This window comes from Euprymna scolopes, chromosome 26, assembly GCF_053919585.1.
Source record: "Euprymna scolopes isolate OS-2025 chromosome 26, ASM5391958v1, whole genome shotgun sequence".
NCBI classification, from domain to species: Eukaryota; Metazoa; Mollusca; class Cephalopoda; order Sepiida; family Sepiolidae; genus Euprymna; species Euprymna scolopes.
Window position 1 is genome coordinate 73746448 of NC_136507.1, and position 22201 is coordinate 73768648.

A 22201-nucleotide genomic window follows, 5' to 3' on the forward strand; every position below is an offset into this window, starting at 1 on the left:
TGATTATCATTAGCATTGGTTTCCCTGATGTTTTTCTAATTAAAATGTATATCTAGAAAGACGTTGGGTACTTATACTCTGTTGTGGTGGTGGGGGGGGATAATGTGTATATATTCTCGGGTATATATATTCTTGTGTAGGTGATTAGGCCATTCCTGTAATGAACTGATCCCTGTTGATTGCGGTGCAATGCTGGTTTTTGCAGTTCTAGGAACCCCTTATCCTCCCAGGCTTTGCTTTCTTTCTTTGACAAATAGTTTTAGGCTAATCGACTGAGGCGCCCTGCTGGGGATGTCGACGGAGCTGCACGAGCATCTTTTGCAGATTCAGAGGGTTTCTCTTGAGCACTTTTTCAATCCCACTTTCCGACTTTACTGTTACAGTTCTTGTGGTGGGAGATAACCAAATACCCAGCCTTTAGACAATGTAAGGATGTGTCAAAGTCTTATCTGGCTCTTACTTCTCCATATTGTATGAATATTCCGGAAGTTATGCCCTTGAAACCTCGATAACTTAATAACTATTTGATCAGATAGTTATTAAGTTATCAAGGAAATTTTGCTTGCTGTTATCAAAAATCATTAAATTGGGGGGGGGGGGGGGTCAAAGAATGAAATTCTGTTCCGATTTCGGTCATAGCCAAACTTTTCAAAGTTAAGATGCGGAACTTCATTAGCTACAACATGGGCCAAGTAATGAGTCTCTACAATGAAAAGAACCAAAGTTATTGCCCCCCAAAAAAAGGTTTTACCTTTTTCTGTGACGTTTTAACTTAGATAACCCATAAGTAAGTCTGGTCTAATTTAAACCTTGGTCAAGCGATGTGGACACTAGGCTTTACCCAAACAAACAAAAACGTAGCCTCCGTCTTGATGGAGGTAACTATACCCAAACAACTTGATTCAGCATTTAAACTACCAAATAGGGTGATATGTCGTAAAATGAAATAATCCACTTATAAAATATTATTTCAGAATATTTTAATTGTCTCTCGGGAGTGATTTTTATAATTCGTATTATTCAGAATGGGGGCAATAGTAGTTTGAATAATCCACATAACTCGAGAATTTATTTCATTCTGATCAACATTGTCCCCACATTAGAAAGAAAAGAAAAGCAATTAATTAAAAAAAAAAAATAAAACAAACTTAGTCTTTATATAAACAAGCATGATTTTAACTTGCTACAAAGACATATTTGCAAGTATAAATGGTTTGCTAAAAATACCCTTTAAGAAAGTATTCCCAGCAGGTTTGGATTGGAGATCCTAAAACCTTTGATTACAATAAGGAGGTATAAAAGTTGGGAGTCTTTCATTGTATAATTTATTCTTATTTATTACTCCTCCGCTCCATTTGATATATTTAGATTGTAAAAAGACTAAAGAAAAATCTGAACGCATTACGTTTTTTTTTTTTTTTTTTTTTTTTTCTCAGGAGGGTAACTTTGTTCTCAAAGCGTCAATATAATGTAATGTTGTCTGGTTCCGCCATTAAGTCATTACTCGCATGCCGAGTTACTGATTTAAGCCGTGACGTGGCCGTGACGCCAGGGGGGGGGGATGCATATATAATCATAGAGATCAGAAGGAAGAGAGTGAGAAAGAGGAGGAAAAAGATGAAAGAAAAATGCGTGGCGAGTAGGAAGTTATACTCGGCAAACGCGCGACACCTCTTCCGCTGACCCCTTTGAATGAGAGCCAGCCGACGTGGCAGTCGGAGAGAGAGGACCTACTTGTGTTAAATACGTGTTGGCGACTGGTGTGATAGGTGTATCAGAATTTTTTGTAGGAATTTTTGACACCCATAACACGAAACTGCGAATAAAATATAAAAAACTCGTAATTTCTCTTTTAAAAGTGGGTTGTTTATTTTCTTCATGGATTATACTTCCAAAATAAACTTTTAAAGTTGTTTTAAAAGTAATAGAAATATTTTTTTTATTTTTTAAAAAACGGTAATGAAATTAATTGAATTTTACGAGCTCAGTATTTTTCAATTTTTAAACTTTAAAAATCAATCAATTTTTCTATTGATTCTATTTTTACGATATTTTCAGGGTCAATGTGAAATTTTATGCTCTTTCCAATAAACTAAATATAATATTATAGACAAACGCTTTTTTTTTTATTCACGCCCCCCCCCCATTTTCAAGTGTCTATTAAAAAGTAAATAATTAATTTACTCATAGTTTTATATATCACAAATTGAAGATAAAAGATCAATAAATAATATATTCAAATTAAAACAAAAAAGTAGTGTTTTTTAGAAATTTACCTGTAAAGTCCGAAGTTTAAAACCTTTTTTTTCTTTTTTTTTTTTTTAAACACTTTTTTTTTTTGTAATGAAACCTTGGTCCTTGCTCCTTTTTAATTGAAAAAAAAAACATTAGGGCTTGAATTACATTTTTCGAGGAGTTATAAGCTTCGAAAGACAGGAGTGGAATTATTCAACATTTTTCACGAAATTTCTGACACACCTACTGGTGTGGTAAACGAAGAAAATAAATAAGTTTTTCTTGTGCCTGGAAAATTTGTGTCGAAGTTCTCATTTCCTTTTTGACTGTCTCTGCATACAACGTTTAGGTCAGTTAGTGAGAACCTTAAAATAATACGCTGGGACAGTTTAATGTTGATACTAACAGTATCACCCTTCACACCCTTTTTAAAAGATGGAGTCGTCCGATCGCCAGAAATGAATAATTTTTTTTTTTTTTTTTTTTTTTTTTTTTTAATGGGGTTAATTTACTCTAATAAGGCTGTTGTGTTACAGTGAAACTTTAGCTCAAATACTTTCTTGGCTTTCGGGCTAAGACCGTTCTCTCCAAAGATGGTATAATATCGTTAAGTCTGCATTTGTTCCAGACGTTCATACAATGGAAATATGTTACAAAATCCTATAAGTTTTTTTTTAGATAGACCCCCCCCCCTCCATAACCAGATATATTCTGAAGTTACACTACATTTTGCAAACTGAATTAAAGAATTTCAAAACCAAGGGCAGGTAATTCAGTTCGTATGTTTGCACCCTACACCCTCTATAATAAATGTAAACAAAGGATCTTTTTTAAATTTCATCTGATGACGCGGTTGAGCTTAACGTGCAATACTTTCTTAGTCTTCGGATTGTCATCAAAGAGCAATATCTGTCATAAAAATCATAGAATATTGTGGAATCTGTATTCGTGCTGGACGTCCATAGGATGGAAGTATGTCATAATGTACTGCAGGCGTCTGTTTCTCTCTAACAGACCCAACATGCATGTAGAGATAACCGCAAAGGAAAATGATAGCTTTGACACAGCTTTTCTTGGTGATTTGTCATTTCACGGAACCAAAACAGTAGCTCATTGTCAATACACGGTACCAGAAAACTCATGCTGTAAATCATACTTACACGGCATCCAGTTCTACAAAGTTCGACTTTTGGAAACTGGAGTAGGAGAAAGCAGACTCGCGTGTTCCTCGACCGTCGCTGACCAACTGCCAGTGGCGTTTTCATTTTCTCTTTCTTCTCGCTCTCCCCTAACTTCTGATATTAATTTTTTATACATGCATGACGTAATACTTTCGCTACGCCCCCAAACGCTTATGTTACAATAAACTTTTACTTGGGTTTTGGAGATAGATTTACTCCAGGGGCCATTCTAGTTTAAAATATCCCCCAAATGTTTTAGAAAATGTTACTTTTTTTTTTTTTTTTCATAAATATAAATTTTTTACAAATTGACATTGAAAAGTGAAACAACAAAAACAAAAAAACAGTATAATAGATCGCCTAGCTCAGTTATTTTGGATTTGTTCAAAACAGAAAATTAGCAATTAAATCTCTAAATAGGAGTGGGATGTAAGTGTGACCAAAAAAAATGCAGATGGGTTTTATGATCGGATGGTGTCTTTCAAAGATGAAATTTGAAAGGGGCTGCAGGCAAAAGCTAGAACAGAAGCTAGTTTGATTCTAGATTGAACCTGTTGCCATTTGCCATTCGTTTATTGAATGCGTTTCTTTATTATATTGCAAAAGGTTTTTCTCTCCTCTGGAATTTCTCTTTAGGAAATGGAACAAAAGTGGACGTTGCCCACCGACTATTTGGATGATCAAACTGAAGTATCTGCAACAAGTCGCTCGATTCTTATTGATTGGCTGATCAATGTACAGGTAATTACATTAAAAATACATTTTCATGATCGTTTTTAATATAAATCGCTCCATTCACGACATAAAGTTACTTTTTTTTATACAAGGGAGTCACTTGTTATCAAGGCCTGAAGACCACTCAAGAATAAAGATTGTACACGATGGAACGATAAAATTGTCGCCCTAGAAAAGACTACATGATTTCATTTCCTTTTGATGAAAACAGGTTTTTTTATGAAGACCATCTACTAGTTGTCCAGTTGTGTACAAATACCAAGCACGATAGGAGCCTTCTATCATGTCTGAAAGTGACGCAATGTTCAACGAGTGAGATCGGAGATGTGCTACGTATAACTCATGCTCTCTATCAATCCAAGACAACAGGACCATTGCCAGCAGCCTCAAAATGCATCGCTGAATTGCCAAAAAAGTTTCCGGACACCATAATGGTCTTTGGTGTGGTTTCAAGTGAGGGCTACATCATAACACCTCACATCTTCGAAATCAGTTTTAAAGTCAACACCAGTGTACCAGGATATGCTGAAGAGTGTGGTGATCTCCTGGTGTAATCAGGTGGCTGCTGGCAGAAACTGAGTGTGGCAGCAGGACTCTGCACCGGCTCACAAGTCCAAAGAGACCCAGGCTTGGCTTCAGGAGTTCTATGACTTTGTACCCTTCTCTCACTACCCCTTTCCCCGACCTGAACCCGCTGGACTACTTCATTTGGTCATGCGTCGAAATATCACCAACATGACCTCCCACAACACCAAAGTTAGCCTGATCATCGCCATCCACTGAGTATTCGCCGAGCTCCCATCGGCACTTGTAGAAAAGGCATGCTCCCAGTTCTGGACCTGTATTGAGGCGGTGATTGAGGCTAAAGGCGGCTAAATTGAATAGATGTCAGCTCTACTACATAATCAAGTTACCTGAATTGATTTTTTTTTTTTTTTCCAATAAGTTTTAAAATAAACTGTAGTGTTTTCATTTGGGTGACAACTTTATCGTTCCACCCTGTATGGTGGTTAGTGAGACAACAGCATAGTAGTCAGTAGTAGCAGAAATTTGAACTTTATTTAAGAGGAAAGCTCAACAAGAACTTGTTTACATTGGACTTGAAAACTACCATATCATATTCAGCTGGAAAGCAGACCTACAGTGGGCAATTCTAGGAAATAAATTCTGTTCATAGAACTTGTTTAGATTTAGGTACACAATTGTTGATGGTGGTTGTAGCTAGACAAGTGTTTGCTGTGAATGTTTTGCAGGGGGGGCATAGATTGAAGCTCAGTCGAGCACTTATGAAAATAACTATCTACTAGAGGTAGACATGCAACATCTCTTCTGTGAGGAAGGGTTGCAAAGAAGATAAATGGACGTCACCTGCAAGGATTTTTTTTTTTTTTTTTTTTTAACCCCTGTCAAGGCAGGAAAGGGTTCTGAGCTCTGCCCCAGATATGAGAACGGTTCTCCATTTTAGGACGTATTTGGATAAAAATTACCCAACAAATGTTATAAAAATATATTTCAACCTAGCAAACAGCAATTCTTCTCCCCTTGTCAGAAACATCGCTCACAGAATGTGAGGACTAAAGGACAAAATAATGGAAGTGAGGTCTACTTTCTTATGAATACTTATCAGTGTAGCTTTTTGTAGCATAATCGGTTTAAATAATTTACTAGTTACACTTTAACAAATGCATACTTATATATATATATATATATATATATATATATATATATATATATATATATATATATATATATATATATATATATATATAAGCAAATAGTTAATAAAACATGTAAAAAACACACTTTGAAAAAGACTTAAAAACATATTTAATTTGAAAAGGAAACACACTAAATAAGTCCTTAATCTGCGGAGTTTCGAAGAAATACTTTCCTTCTCATTGGAGGGTAGGATTTAGCAAAATGCGGGATCGGATTTTGCTTTCAACAGTATTTGATGAAACTACAAGTAAGTCAAAGATCTTACTTGACAACAAAAAATGAAGCAGAGGGAATAGGGTGAAGAAAAAAGTGATTTCATGTGAATGGATAATTTAATTGTAATTATTTTATTTATATATATATATATATATATATATATATATGTGTGTATATATATATATATGCTGATAGCCGTGATTTTTGAAAACGAACACTTAAGTCAACATCAATTGCAGTGATAGAATGACAAGATAGTTTGGGTCAGTATATGGATTGGTGATTGGTGTGACTGGTCATTCACTGTCCTTTCTCTCTCTCTCTCTCACACATACACTCGCTCTCTGTTTATGTCTTATATTGACATCAATCGGAATCCTGATTGTTCCTTTGGAATGTCTTTTTTTCGTTGATATTCCATTTCAGGTTAAAATATGTGGCTCTCATTGTTCCATGATCCCGACTCTTCGATTGGAATATAGGGTTGACGTCATTGCTCCAACTGGATTCAACATCTGGTTTTGCCCAGATCCGTAATTGCGTATGCAATACATCCAATATTTTCCTGGCGTTACCAGTCATCTATACAACATTTTTATCCAACCAATGCACCAAAAGAAGAGGCTTGCACCTAGATCTTCAGTCACCACTACTGCAGAAGTCAATCTTAGTTATCTCAGTCGGCTTATCAGCTGACAGTATAAAATAATTTCAGTCTATTTAATTAAAGCAATCAGTTTCAGTAGAGGATTAAATCTTTTTTTTTTTCAAATTGGTATCCTTTGAGTTTGTGGGGGGGGGTCATATGGTAATTCTAGTACTGGGCATGTTCATCTCAATCCAGAAATGCTGGACGCTCAAGGTGTTGTGCGAAGGTGCATTGTCATGGTGAAGAGAGGGTGTAATAAAATCATGTGAAAAAATACTTGACAGTTTGTATCCTTTTCAAACACTTTAACGTGTATGAGCATCGTGAAGTGATTCTGCCAAGAAATGGTTTCAATCTATGCTTGTCAAAGTCGGTAAGATGCTGAAATGATGCAAATCATACAGAGGCACTGAGATAAAGAGTCGCCATCATCATCAAACGTTGTTTTACATGCTGGCATGCGGTGGATGGTTTTTAGAAATTGACTTCTAAGCTAACCTATCTCTGGCCAGGTCTTTATGCCTTTTTCTGAAGTCCATTTTTATCACTTTTTCCCATTTTTCTTTCTTTTCCTGTGAACTGATCCTGTTCAACATTTACCAACCCAAGAACTCTCGTCCATTTTTTTCAATGTGACCATACCATCAGTTTACGCTTCTGCATGCATCTCAATACTGTCCAGGTTCACTTTCCTCTGAGGCTCAGAACCAAACCCGTGTTTAAGATTAACATTGCACTTCCACTGTATCGTTTCATAATGTATGCAGTCAGTTTTCAATGGCCAAGTTTTACTTTCATATACTACTAGCATGGGTGCCCGGCGTTGCCCGGGTGTTTTGAGGTGTATGCTGAGCAAAAAAAAACAAAAAAAAACGGATAATTTTTAACTTTGACTCCTATTATGACCTCTTAAAATTAAATAAGGAATCGATATCTAAAATTTCAAGTATTTAGACCCAAAATTGTAGGAGTTTGGTAGAATTCTCAAAGGTCAAATCGCTGAACTTTGACCCCTTAATCGCCAAATTTCTGTCCGAAAACCAATCATATCGATTTTCCCAAATCTCAGTGCCCTGTATATCAAATTTCGAATCTGTAGGCTTAAAATTGAGTTATTGCGTAGGGAAATGTACACACACACACACACTTATATCTATATATATATATATATATATATTAAATAAAAGAAAACCCACCTTGCCCCCCCTCTCTATCTCTAGTATACTCACCCACTCTTGCTCCCTTTCTCTCTCTCTCTCTCTCTCTCTCTCTCTGATATACTCACCCCCCCTTGCCCCCCCTCTCTCTTTCTGATATACTCACTCTCCTCTTACCCCGGTATACTTCACAACTCTTTTCTCTCTCTCTCTCTCTCGTATATTTACTCATCTCTTTCTCTGAAATATTTGTATGAAGAAAAACTATAAAGTGGTAAAGATAGAAACTAACATAGCCAGGTACGGTGCCAACAACACTCGAGGAGCGCATATTGATTGTAAATTCATTGTAGCCACAAGACTTGATTTCCCCAAGAAACAGAAACACAAATCCTTTAATTTTTTTTTTCCAACATAAATTTTACTTTTCAGTTTTATTCTTCCAGGTTCACTTGGAATTTTGTGAAGAAACGATAATGCTGACAATCAAGCTCTTGGATGTCTTTCTTCTCCAGCAAGATATACAACTTGATAATTTGCAATTGCTTGGAGTGGCTTGTTTCTTTGTTGCATCCAAGTTTTTCGAGCAAAATATTCCAAAGGTTTGTAATTTTTTTTTTTGTTTTTTTTTTGTTTAAAATATGTATTTAAAAGGTTTATGTAGTTTGCTTCAAGCATTTAGTGTGTGTGTGTATAATATATATATATATATATATATATAAAGGTAATACAAACGCAAACTGAAGCATATAAGGATGGAATAAACTAAGCTGATTCACCTCTTTATTAAGATCATATATATATATATATATATATATATATATATAGGTCCTTTTTTATAAAGTGTTTTTCTCATAGGCAGTGAACTTTTAATTAAAATTAATCATAGAAAAATCTTTATGCAGATGTTTTTTTTTGTTTTTTTTTTCCAAAGATTAATTTTTGACATTTATAATTTAAATACAAACTTGGGCTCATGAGTATATGGTGTAATCTAGAGCTCCAATTTTCAAACTCTACACATTAAATTAGGCTGTATTTAGATAACTCATCGAATGTTGTCTTCCAACAGGTCTATTGTGTCTCGTTTATCAATGTAGACATGGAACTTTACATATCTCCAACAATAATAACCTAATTAATGTCACTTCGCAAATAGAGGCTTTTTTTTTTTTTTTTTCCTTTTCTGCTCACTAGATCATGTAGGGGTTTTGCCATCTCTGTCAAATTTGGGATGAATTTGCCCATTTGGTTGACCATTCCCAGAAATTATTGGGTTTCAGATGTATCCATTGGTTTTGAGAAGTTTGCAACACCAGCAACTCTTTCTAGATTTGGTCGTAGGCTCTCAACGCTGAAGATGTGTTCTAGGAATTTGTGATGATTTTGGTATCTCGCATTCTTTAGGTGTGATGCTAACTGTTTGGATTCTCTTGAGTGTTACTCTCAGTTGGGTATCATACTCGCACTGATTCCTTTTGTATACAAGTACGTCATCCTGCATGCATATGGCACCGTCTATGTTGATTAGCATCTGTTGCATGCATTTTTGGTAACCCTCACTGGCTGATAAGATCCCGAAGGGGAGGCAATTAAATCAGTGCTGATGAAGGTAATCTGCTCATTATTTTTGCTTCATCCAGTTGAGCCAATAGGCGGTCAACCATGGATGACCTGTGTAAATCGTGTTTTACACTTTTGTTCAGTTTGGTGATGCCGGCACATATTCTGACTTTCCCATTTGGTTTAGGGTCCACAACCATGGGTGAGAACAATTCAGTGGGCTTCTCTACTTTACTGATGACCCTCCTATATCCTCCATCCTGTGTAATTCCGCCTGCGTTTCTTTCATTAGAGATAGTGGTATACATACATTTTGCTGTGCACGCATTATCAGACCTTCTAGGGTAAAGTCTGAGATCATTAGTAAGTTTTCGGATAACAGAATGTCCCAACATCCGATAATTATACGATCTCTAATAAGGCTATCGTGTAGGTAGCTTGGGTGTCTGGCGTTACCCGGGTGTGTTAAGCAAAAAAAAAAAAAAAAAAAAAAAAAAAGTGGCAGACAGGCTCGAACCTGTACCACAAAGGAGGAAAAGAATATTAAAAAAAAGTGATATCGTTGCATCCCTCGCCAAACTGGAAGTGGCAAAGCCTTTAAATTAAGGCTAGTAAATCGAAAAGAGGGGATGACTTTCGAAAATATCTGCGAAAAAAGCGGCCCCTCTTTGTAGAAAAGTGCCCAATTGAGGGTGAACGAATTAATGTTAGCCAATTTTTCGATATTTGTCGTCCGGAGGGTTGAACTTTAAAACGATACCAATCTTGTGAAAATCCGTCGCTTCTGTCGAAAGTTTTAGGCCGACAGACATACATACATAAATACATTTAAACAGACATACATAAATACATTTAAACAGACAGGTGAGATTTACATTATAGATGAATCAATCTTTTCTTTTTTGGAATCGGCTGTTAAATCTAGCTCTCATACACTGCGTGGTAGCTGTAAAATGTCTGTTGAGCCTTTTTTTGACAGTGTTGAATATTTCTAATTCCTCTCGTGAGAGGTTTAAAGTTTTGAGTATATTCTCCATTTCATTGCTATGCAGCAGATTAACGAATCTGTTTGCTTTCCGGTTGTTTCTCTAATCCAAACGCTGTTCAATCTTTAAAAAAAATAAATTTTTTTATCCATTTCGCCCATTGTTCAGGTTGGTCGAAGTTAAACTGTTTCATTGCTACCCATTTTGTCGTTCTGTACTGATTTTTTTTTTTTTTTTTTTTTTAAGCTCAATTGATGTGGTAGTACTTATGATTTTTTAATGTTTTGGCATGTATTGCCTCCCCTTCTTTTTTAATTATTATCTCTCTTCTGACACCATGTTAGTTGTAAGCTTGAAGGACAACAAGGCACATGTGTATCAATTGCTAGGTTCTTTCTTATAAAAAAAGGTATTGAATGTTTAATGTAAGGAACAAACCATATTTAAACGAAGTACATTTAAATAAATGGATACTTTGCTTTTGATTTTTTTTTTTTTGTTTTTTTAATATCAATTCAGAGTGCCTCATTTTAAGGAGTTTATTCCTCCCAAAATGGAACGCTGTGGATTGGAATAGCATGTTTTTCCTTTATTTAAAAAAATAAAACGCTGGTCATTAAAAAGTTTTGGGTTAATATAAAATAGAGTACTACCTAAACACTTACCTTTTTAAAAGTTGATTTTTGGAATATTCGGCTTTGTCTTGAACGAATACCACATTTAAAAATGTCGGCAACAAGTAATGTTTGATATTATGGCCTTTATTATTCAAAGTATTCCTTATTGTTTTCACTGATCACCATGATTGCTTTTGCACGCACATTCAATTTTTGCATAAAATAAATTAAAATAATTTAAAATGCTCCTTTCTACAAACCAGTAGAAATTGTAGTCCATGTATGTAGTAATGTTGTCACATTTGGGCCGGTGCATCTGCTACTAGTCTCTCACTACTGGACAGGCTTCAAAAGAGTCACCAACCTGATAGATCCTGAACTGTCATCTAAGCTTCAACCTCTGTCCCATCCACGAAATGTTGCATCCCTTTGCCGGTTTTACAAGTATTTTAATGGTAGATGCTCTAACGAACTACAAGCCTTTGTATCCCTGGAATGTAAATACCCCTGATAAACCTGACAAACAGCAAAGTCCCACCCATATACAGTAGAGATCCCTAGATGTAAGAAAGCCGTCTACTCTGATAGTTTCTTCCCCTGCTAGACTTTGGAATTCCCTTCCGGGTTCCTGCTTCGCAACTGTACTGACATGCAGAATTCAAGTGTAATGTGAACAGGCATTTTGCTGCTCAACTACTTGCATAGTTTTTTTTTTGTTTGTTATTTTTAATTGCATTATCCCTGCAACTTATGGCCCTGATAGTAGCCCCATACATCAGTCTTGTTTGGGGTGAAAATGTAATTTTAAAAATTTTGCACTGACCTGATATTTCCTATTCTATTTCTCAGTACTAAGCACAACTAAGTATCACATGACCTCCACATGCAGCTCATAACATTACTGTTTTTTATTGTTACAATTTGCAGAAACTTGTTAGGCGTATTAGGAATAATTCCACCTCTAACTCTGTCTCTACCTGTCTTTTCATATTCTGCAGGTTTCACAGTTGATTTACTTGACCGATTATTCGTACAGCAAACGTCAGTTACTTGTGATGGAGCAGCTGGTCCTGCAACTCGTCAACTTTGAACTTGGCATTCCAACTCCCGTCGTCTTTTTAGGAAGATTTCTTTCGGCAGAATCCCATAAAAGAGAAGTGAGTAGCTTTTTTGCTTTCATTAAAAAAAATGTAGTCTTTGTATAAATGTTGTAGAAAGATTTCGCAGGAATATTTTTGATGTTGAACATTTAGACATTTTTCTTATCGAGAAAAACAAACTTTTAATTGACATAAGGCTCCCCAGTTCATCTAGTATATGTACGATATATACAACAGTCGTTCCAAAAGTAAAGCCTCCTATTTTATTCTGCCAGAATGGATAAGAGACGATTGCAAATTGCATTATAGGGACTGAATTTGAGTATTCATCACCTAAAATTTTCATCTCTGTTGCAGATATTGACGGTATGGGACTAAAAAGTAATCTCTATCATGAACGTGCGTCAGAAGCAAATTCGTAATTGAATTCCTGGCAAAAGTGCATTGAGAATGATGGTGACTATGTAGAAAAATAAATTGTGGATCACAAAATGTCGCTCGTTTTAATGCTACCACTCCTGTCTTTGTAGCTCTTCAACTTTTTTACTTAAAAAATGAGACTTTACTTTTAAAACGACTCTTGTAATTATATTTATAAGGTTTATGTCCGGAGTGAAATAATCCGGATAATGAATACTGTTTTTATATAATAGTGTTCAATATGAGCTATTATAGATTTATTCAAATTTAAACAATGCTTTCAAAAAGGGAACTCCTTTAACCAATTCAGGACACTGTGATTTTGAGACTTGACTACCTAAAATAACGCGCACGCTTCACTCTTTTGTTTGATTGCTTGTCAGCTGGGATGAAAAAGAAAAAAAATCTGATAGGAGCGTGATAACACCGAAAATTTGGATTATAAATAAATGTTTATTTTTAAGAATCCTGCGTTATACTGGCATTCTAAATGACAGATTTGTGTGTGAGTGTACTTCCGGTTTGTTGGCTGTCATGACACTTGTGAGCTGTGACGTTGTCTGACTGTGAAAATAATTATGTTCTCTCACAATCTGAATAATATATATATGTGTGTGTGTGTGTGTGTGTGTACTGCATAATTCACGTCAACACACTGGTTCCTGCTATATCACCGAAGTTAAGCAACCTTGAGCCTGATCAGTACTAAAATGGGTGACCATTTGAGAATTTCAGGTGCTGCGTGTGCTCTCCACTTATCTCGGCATTGCTTCCAGTCATGCAGTACTTTTCCTTGCCACTAGACCTGTACAGTCCCAATTCAAGATAGGTGTTTAGGATTGTGGAACTCTTGCCACACAATTACACATGCAGCTACCCTTACAGAGGATATACATTGTCTCTTGGGACTGAACAAAGGCATCACATCACTAGATGTATATACCCAGTATTGTCAGGTCGAAACTCCGTCATATGTAACATCAGCGATGACGTCATATGATGACATTGTTTGTTCACAAAAAACATATGACATTGTGAACAAACAGGAATACGGCTTTATTATAATAGATATACTAAAGGGTCACTACGGGATAAGGATTAAAGAGGTCGTTAGATATGATCGCTGCAAAAGGATTGGAAACTAAGTGGAATGGATAGAACATTACTTAAGAGGAATTGATCATCTATGAAGACGGCTCAAGTATTTGTTTACATTACACTTGAAGACAACCATGCTGTAGTTAGTTGGGAAGCAGGCATGTCGTATCAACTTCCCCATCGGGATGTTCTAGGAAAATAACATTTCATAGAAGTTTTGTTTAGTTTTTGGGAAGGAGCGAAGGAAAGTTCCTTGATATGGATGTAGCTAGACTAGTTCTTGCTGAAACTATTTTACAGATGGTATCAGGCATTAGAGTTCGGCCGAGAACCTACCATGAACATAGCTGTACAAGAGACTAGCAACATCTCTTCTATGCAAAAGATGCTGAAGGGACGAGACGAGAATATCTACTAGATTGTGAAGTTGATTTTGTACTCTGTCAAGACAGAGAAAAATTGTTCAGAGCAGCACCTCCTTAGATATGGAAATGCTGTTCTTAGAGCGTATATGGTTCTTATGCAGGTAAAGGATTGCATCGAGGATGAGACACTTTCTAGAATGGTAGAATGATCTGACCATTCCTCCAGTAACCATAGCAATAGATTTGGTATAAGTTGTCCACTTCCAATCTGGTGTGAAGATTGGTCCTAGAAGTTTATCAAAGAAGGGTGTTTTCCTCAAGACGAGAATCATTCATTTTGACTGGGTGGTAAATAAATGTCAGGCAATGCCGGGTAGAAAGCATTTATTCAGTTATGTTTATCTATCGGTCTATCTATCTAATTGTCTATCTGTTTAGTGGAGTAAATAAGAGATTGAATCGTGGGGAACTAAGTTGTGCAAGCGTGCAGAAAGGATTATGTTGTAACATGTATCAAACTCTGTGATCGATCAGTTTCAACCAGAACTATCCGAATGGGGACAAGACGTGACGTGTTAAGGGTTCTGGTTTGAATAAGCTGAGTTAAGTTTAGTGACTTTGTTTGGAGACACTGAGGAAGCAAGATAGATTAAAAAGGTCTCGCCACAAGAGGGCAACGGTCTCCAAATGGATGCAGAGAAATACAAGTGCAAAATCGTCGATTTCACTCCATGCTGCGAAAGACAAGATGCCTGGGAGTGAAATAAACCAATATATAAAAACATATATTGTCTTATGTCTGTCTTGCATGCAACTTCTTATAGTAGAATCCAGCTCCCTAAGACATTGGCAAATCCCCCAGGCAGCGGCCCAAAAGACAGAAGGCCACGCAGCAACACATATGTTGTCATGCATGTATGTAATATGTTAACACGTACACACCAACACCACTAGATGAGTCCTGGGCCTTTAAAATAGACGTTAAAGGATCGGAGGACACTAGTCCGTTGAATAATCAGTTAGAAATGCAGTTAGAGAACACCCATTTTTATAACATGGGAAGGATCCGAGTGTTGATGAAAAGAAGTTTGGTTTAAAACTAAAAAGCCAGTTTTTTTTTTCTTCGGTGCTCAATGTCGGAAGAAAGAGTTGTCGGATAGCCAGGGTACAATATAATATGAAATAATCGATAGAAAATTGACTATATAATAATAAATATGGAATCTGCGTAAATTAAAATATATTTAAGTGTATTTTATGACTGAGCAACGCCGAGCACCCCCCCCCTACTAGTGTGTGTGTATATATATATATATATATATATATATGGCACAATCACGTTGACACACTGGTTCCCATTAGATCACCAAACTTAAGCAACATTGAGTCTGGTCATTACTAATATGGGTGACCAATTTAGGAATTCCAGGCGCTCTATTAAGATCGTCGACACCTCCCTGCACAAGTTGCAAAAACCTAACGTCATCTCCCCTAATGAGGATATACATGCGCCTAGGGATCGCTTGTGATTTTCATACTTCCATGGAACTTCCTATTTTGGAGGAAGCTTGTTAAACCCAAATAGGGTTAGTGCTGTTTTACATATACACCTGTGTATGTGTGTGTGTATATATATATATATATATATATATATATATATATATATATACACACACACTAGCTGTACCCTGCCACGCGTTGCTGTGGCTCAATTTGGTATAATGGAAAAGAGAAAATGCATGTTTCTTATATTCTTAGTACAGCAATCCACTCTAAAAAAAAAAAAAAATGGAAAAAATGGTACTCTTGCAGAATTGGATCCTGATCCTCAGGATTACCGTCAATCATGGCTTGGGCTCAACCAACAATCAGTGGATAAAGCTAACGTTGAAACGCTAATTTTTTTTTTCTTTCTTTCTTTTCTTTTCTGTATACAAAAATGTGAGTTAGTAATTAATATTTGAGTGATGGGGGGGGGGTTACTATACACAGATTCGAAAAAGTTGTCCAAAAACAAATGAAAGCAAAGGTAAGGTAAGTTACATTTCTACCTAACTGGATAATTGTTTAGTGTTTTTATGTAAGGTAAAATGTTTAATTGGCTGGAAAAACAGAAATAGTTGCAGACTGTTGAATACGTTAAGTTTGGGAAATTAAGTTGAAAACTAAAAACTATACAATAGTGTCAAAAACCCACCGAATATGTTACCATGACATAGGCTGACATAATCAGTGGGTTTGTGACAGTATTTTTTATAGCTTTTTTAGTTTTAACTCACTTTCTCAAACTTAACAATCAACAGTGTCCGCCACCATTTGTATCTTTCAAATACAATGATAAACACTGTTCTTCGAGCTGACTAAACGTTACATTAAATGAAAAGGGTTTGTATTAACAGATACAAAGAAGTTGTCAAAAAATGAATATATAACAAATAAATGTTATCAAAGGCAAGAAAAGTAAATGTTCTATTTAACTGGATAAGATTGTAGTGTTTTTATGTAATGTATAATGTTTAATCAGTTCAAAAACATGCAGCTTTTATCAGTATATTCGAAAAATACAAATGGCGGCAGACTGTATCGAACACGTTAAGTTTGGGGAAATTTTGGGAAAATGAGTTTAAACTAAAAAACTATACAAAATACTGTTAGGAACTCACTCAATATATGCTACTGTAATGTAGGCTGACATATAATCAGTGGTTTTAAAGTTTGATCGATACAGGTAACGACTTTTAAGAGTCCCTTTTAGTGATTACCTGGTTTGAGGATATTATAGAACTAAATGGCAAATCTGCCCCAAAAATCCGGTATTCTTTTACTTTAAGGCCCGTCTCATGTTCATATATAACGAAATATTTTATTGTAGATTTCAGCGTACTAAAAACGAATCTGCAAACCGTTTCCGTCGCAAAAAGAAAGTTTTCATGATATGAAGAAATTACTTTTTCGAAAAGTGGGTGATCACTTTTCAATGTAAATTTAACTTAGCATTCTAGCCACCTGAGAGAGGGGCATTTTTCTCTGTGTGGGGGGGGGGGGCCGCTCCCCCCTCCCCTCCAACCAATTTAAGCAGGTAATTTTAAAGGATTTTCCAAGGGTAGAAAGAAAGCCCCCACCCCAAAAATCGTGGCCACAAAGTGGGTAATCATTTTACGTTAAATTATTATGGAAAAGTGATCCTTCACTTTTTTAAACAAACATTTCTTCATATCTTGGAAACTACTCGTTTGCCTTAATTATAAAGGTTATTTTCGTTTTCAGCGACCCCGAAAACCCACAAGAGTGGTAATTTTAAAGGAATTTTCGAGGGTGGAGTAATTCCTCATATTCCTTGGACAAATTTATGGTGCTAATGCACTTACCGATCCGTACTATTTTTAAATCGTATTTCCAAGTTTAATTAAAGTTTTTTTTTTTTTTTTTTATTCAATTGTATTCTAAATAATGTTAATGCTTCAGTACTGTTCCTTGTCTGCTTAAGTTTAATTTTTGTTTATTAAATTGTTAGGTGAAAGTCCAGAATTGTTACAAAACACCCTCTTCTCCCCATGTTAAGAATAACTTTTAAAATATACCGTTATTATTTCAGCACGGATCAATAAGTGCACGAGTACCCAATTTCTTTAATAAAGAAAAAGCATTCATATTTTAGAATAGATGCAAAACTCCCTCCCCATGTTAAGAATAGCTTTCTAAATAACGGTATTATTTCAGCATGGTACCTTCTCTGCATAAGTACTATCTTTTGTTTATTAAATTGTTAGGTGAAAATATAAAATAGTTACGGAACACTCTCCCTTTCCCATGTTAAGAATGGCTTTCTTAATAGCGTTATTTCAGCACGGTACCTTCTCTGCATAAGTACCATCTTTTGTTTATTAAATTTTTAGGTGAAAGTATAGAATAGTAACAAAACGTCCTCCCATGTTAAGAATGGCTTTCTAAATAACGTTATTCTATTATTATGTTACTTTCTCTGCATAAGTACCATGTTTTGTTTATTAAATTGTTAGGTGAAAGTACAGTACTCATGCAGAGAGTGATCCGTGTTGAAATAATAACGTTATTATTTAAAAAGCCATTCTTAACATGGGGACGGGAGGGTGTTTTGTACCTAATCTGTATTTTAACCTTACAATTAAATAAAAAAAACATAAAACTTTAATTAAACCTGGAAATACGATTTAAAAAAATAGCGCGGACCACTCTTTGCATTAGCACCAAATATTATTTAAACTGTACTTTTACCAACCAATCTTATATCGAAAAAAAAAAACTCAAAAAGCAAGCTACAAACTTTTTTTTGCCTTATATAATTCAGAAAAAAATGTTTAAATTAAAAAATTTGGAAGATAAACAAATGAATTATGTTTTTTTTTTTTTGTTTTTTTTTTTTTTTTTAACTTATCGAGTAAACAAAAAATGAAATCTTTCGTCAATTCGTGGCTGTGGAATGAATTGAACCGGAAGTTCAGTTTTATCAACAGAACAGATTCGCACTAACGGTTACGAAAATATATTTATTTTATTTAATATTTTAATAATTCGCGAGGTAAATTTATTTTAATAACATAAAAAACATGCCTCGACTCTAAAGATGGGTTGTCTGAAAATTTCAAATAAATTGGTAACGTAGAAATATGGTTTTATTCACTTTTAACGAACCAAATTTACATTTTATTTATATATATATATATATATATATATATATATATATATATATATATAACAGTACTGATGCTACCAGATCAGACTGTCTGAGATATTGATTTCCTAACTCGAATGCACCATACATTACTGGAATGAAAGTTGCAGAGGGTACAGAAAATGTGAGCTAAAAGAAAACGGATGTTGTGATGAATCTAAGCGCCTAAATTGCTTTGAAAACCACCTTACTTAATAATATACACAATCTTTAAAAAGGAAAAAAATCGTGAAAGTGAAAAATGTATCCTTCCCAAAGCAAGGAAAATAGTAAACTCCTACAAAAAAAATAAGTACATACACAGAAATCACACAAAAATCAAAGCTAATTAATCTAACATTCTCAACAAACTAGTCTCTAAACATAAAAAAATTTAATTGAAACCTTTAAAAACAAATTTAAAAAAAGTACTAAAAAAACAAATACCAACATCCACTAAAATTCGTTTATGACCAAAATCCAAAGCAAGTCCTGAAGAGCAAAATAGAACCTGATCAAACCAATCAAAATATACAAATAAACCCACGAATCTCCCTTCAGAAAAAATATTGTTATATAAGAAATTTAAAAACTTTGGGGAGCAACGATTCCACAATATAGCGAGTTTTTCAATCCCCCACAAAAATCTAAACACAAAATCAAACAAAAACTACAAAAATAATCTAGCAAATAAAAAAGTGAAAAAAATACTCCAAATAAAAAATCGAACAAATTGAAAAATTACCCCCACCTCTCAAAAAGATATCAGTACCGCAAAATCCAAATCACTGTCCCATTCAATGTCTAGATAAATCAAACATAAAATCAAATTAAGAACCAAAAAAACTCTGAAGATATGGGAATTGAACCCAACCCAAAGACTCGGAAACTGGACCTATCAATCAACAAAATCGCACATTTTATATATATATATATATATATATAAGGTAAAATTAAAAGCCAAGAACAATGCGAGATTTTTTTTATATAGAGTAAAATTGAATGAAAACAAAAGAAATAAATTTCTTTTTTTGTTGTTTGTTTTTTCTTTTTCACATTTTATTTACATGTAAATCCTAATCCGTTCCAAACCCTATGAAAACACTTATTAAATTTTACAAAGGTAAACCCAGAATGAAATAAGAGCCAAATAGTACCTAACCTAACCGTTAATCCTTTCACTTGTTTTATTTTTCACTTCCTTCACCCCTTCTCCATCTATAAACCAACCAAAAATACCTCCGGGCCATAAATGGGATCACGTCGGGGTCACCATTTATGGCCCCGAGGTTTTTTGGTTGGTTTATAGATGGAGAAGGGGTGAAGGAAATGAGGCCATAGAGGTCACAACAAAGAATACATTTAATTGATAATGTTGGAAGTATGTAGAATCTGACTCCATGCAATTAAGGACAGACGAATATTGAAGGTTGAGAACCGTTTTAATTATTAATGACAGTTTTAATTAGAAGAGGTAAAGTGTTCGTAGGATGTTTGTAGGTGTGTATGCATTGATAAGGAATGAACTTTTCTAGGCTTGTATAATTTAACAAAGAATGAATGTTCGTAAGCGTACTTATCTTTTCGGACGAAGGGGGTGGTAAGTGGGTGGCCGGTCGTGCTACTGTCGGTGGTATGTGTCCTGGCTTTTAACTTGGAAGCGGCGACTTCTTTCATCAACAGCTAGCAGCACGGCGTCTTCGCCTCCTATGTTTTTCTCCTTTTTTTCTTGGTTCCCTAAAATGCCTCGTCTTATAGGGGCACATCGGCTCCCACTGACTGTGATATTTTAGGCCTTTATTTTAGGCGCGGAGCTCTGCCATTGGTTGATAATTCTTTTGTGGTTATCTTTTTCTTTTTCCAAACGGAAACGATGCGTGGAGCCATGTGCAAAAGACGATTTTTCATTTTGTCTCTTATGCTGGATACGTTAGCATCCGGTTCGCTGCTAATTCTCATCATGTTCCAACAAGTTCCTGCTAGTTTAGATAAATATTTTTGCAGTTTTAATAAGAGCTACACTAATATCAGTGTCTCCATTTACACTGAACATCTACAGAATGCTAACATCAATATATTACATATGAGTCCCGTGTGGAATTTCCAGCGGTCCCGCTAGTGTGTGTGTTTGTTTATATATATATATATATATATATATATATATATATATATATATATATATATATATATATAGCGGCCTGGCAATTCCACAAGAGGAGACAACCAAGCAAAAACAAAAAAACTAATAAAAATTCAGTTTGAATCGAATCTATGGGCACGCATGTGTGTGGAAGAAAAACGATTCAAAGTGAAATGGATTATTTACTTTCTTACGGCTTATTTGCGATTTCTAAGAAAAGTGATAATCCCTTCTACTCTTTACAAATATTTTAGAGTGTGCGATGAAAATAAAAACAAAATCTTCCTTCAATCTGTATTCTTCAAATATACTAAAAACTGTAATGCATACATTAACTTTCTATTTTAATTTTTAAAATATTAAATTAGGGGAGGAGGGATAAGTTGAAAAAAATAAATTCAAGTCCAAGAAAAACATTTTTTCCAGATAAAAATCAACACAAATATTTCGAGAAAATTACTAAAAAAAAATTTTAAATCGAATAAAATCCCAATTTTAAAAAGATTTTCAAAGAATTAGGTGTTTGAAAAATAGTCTTACTGTCACTCGTATCTAGAAAATATTTTCATATGCAGAGACAAAAAAAAAATGTTCACATCACGTTTCGTAAGCAGTCTTTCGTCTAGGTTCACTGTATATTAAATTAGCCTGGTTTCCGAGCGTTGCCCGAGTGTTTGGAGGTGTGTATTGAGCAAAAAGAAAAAAGTGGTAGTGGGCAGGCAGGCTCGAACACGTACCGCGAAGGAGGAAAAGAACGTGAAAAAAAAGTGACATCTTTGCCGTTGCGTCTATCGCGAAACCGGAAGTGGCGAAGGTTTAAATTAAGGCTAGTCAATCGAAACGAGGGAATAACTTTCGAAAATATCTGCGAAAAAAAGCAACCCTTCTCTGAAAAAAAGTGCTCAGTTGAGGGTGAAAGAATTAATGTTTTTAGCCAATTTTTCGATATTTGTCGCCCGAAGGGTCGAGCTTCAAAACGATACCGATCTCGTGAAAATCCGTCGCCTCTGTCGAAAGTTTTAGGCAGGCAGACATAGATACATACAGACAAGAAGACAGACAGGTGAGATTTATATTATAGATTTTGGTGTGGTTCTTTGGCGATGCTCAAAGCTGCTATCGTCGTCCAACATGACTCTACCAAAGCCAGTGACCCACCATGACATAAGGTCCAACTCTGACTCCTCGGATTCCAAGAATTCTGGTGTCTAAATCATAAAATCTGAATCCAACTGCTCCCAAAAATTCTAATAATTAATCTATTTTATTATTTTACCAATATATTGCTTAGAAAACTCTACATTCCCGATCGGCAAGCAAGTCTATTAAT

At 35.1% G+C, this 22201-nt stretch overlaps 1 protein-coding gene across 2 annotated transcripts in view; it reads left to right on the plus strand.

Moving 5' to 3' along the window:
- LOC145248178 (G2/mitotic-specific cyclin-B-like) overlaps positions 1 to 22201 on the plus strand; it is a 67360-nt gene that overhangs the window by 35422 nt on the left and 9737 nt on the right. For both annotated transcript variants that reach the window (XM_080110025.1, XM_080110026.1), the window contains exons 5-7: positions 4053 to 4157; positions 8339 to 8494; positions 12057 to 12215. In XM_080110025.1, coding sequence (XP_079966151.1) covers positions 4053 to 4157; positions 8339 to 8494; positions 12057 to 12215 — 420 coding nt within the window. The remainder of the gene's footprint in view (positions 1 to 4052; positions 4158 to 8338; positions 8495 to 12056; positions 12216 to 22201) is intronic.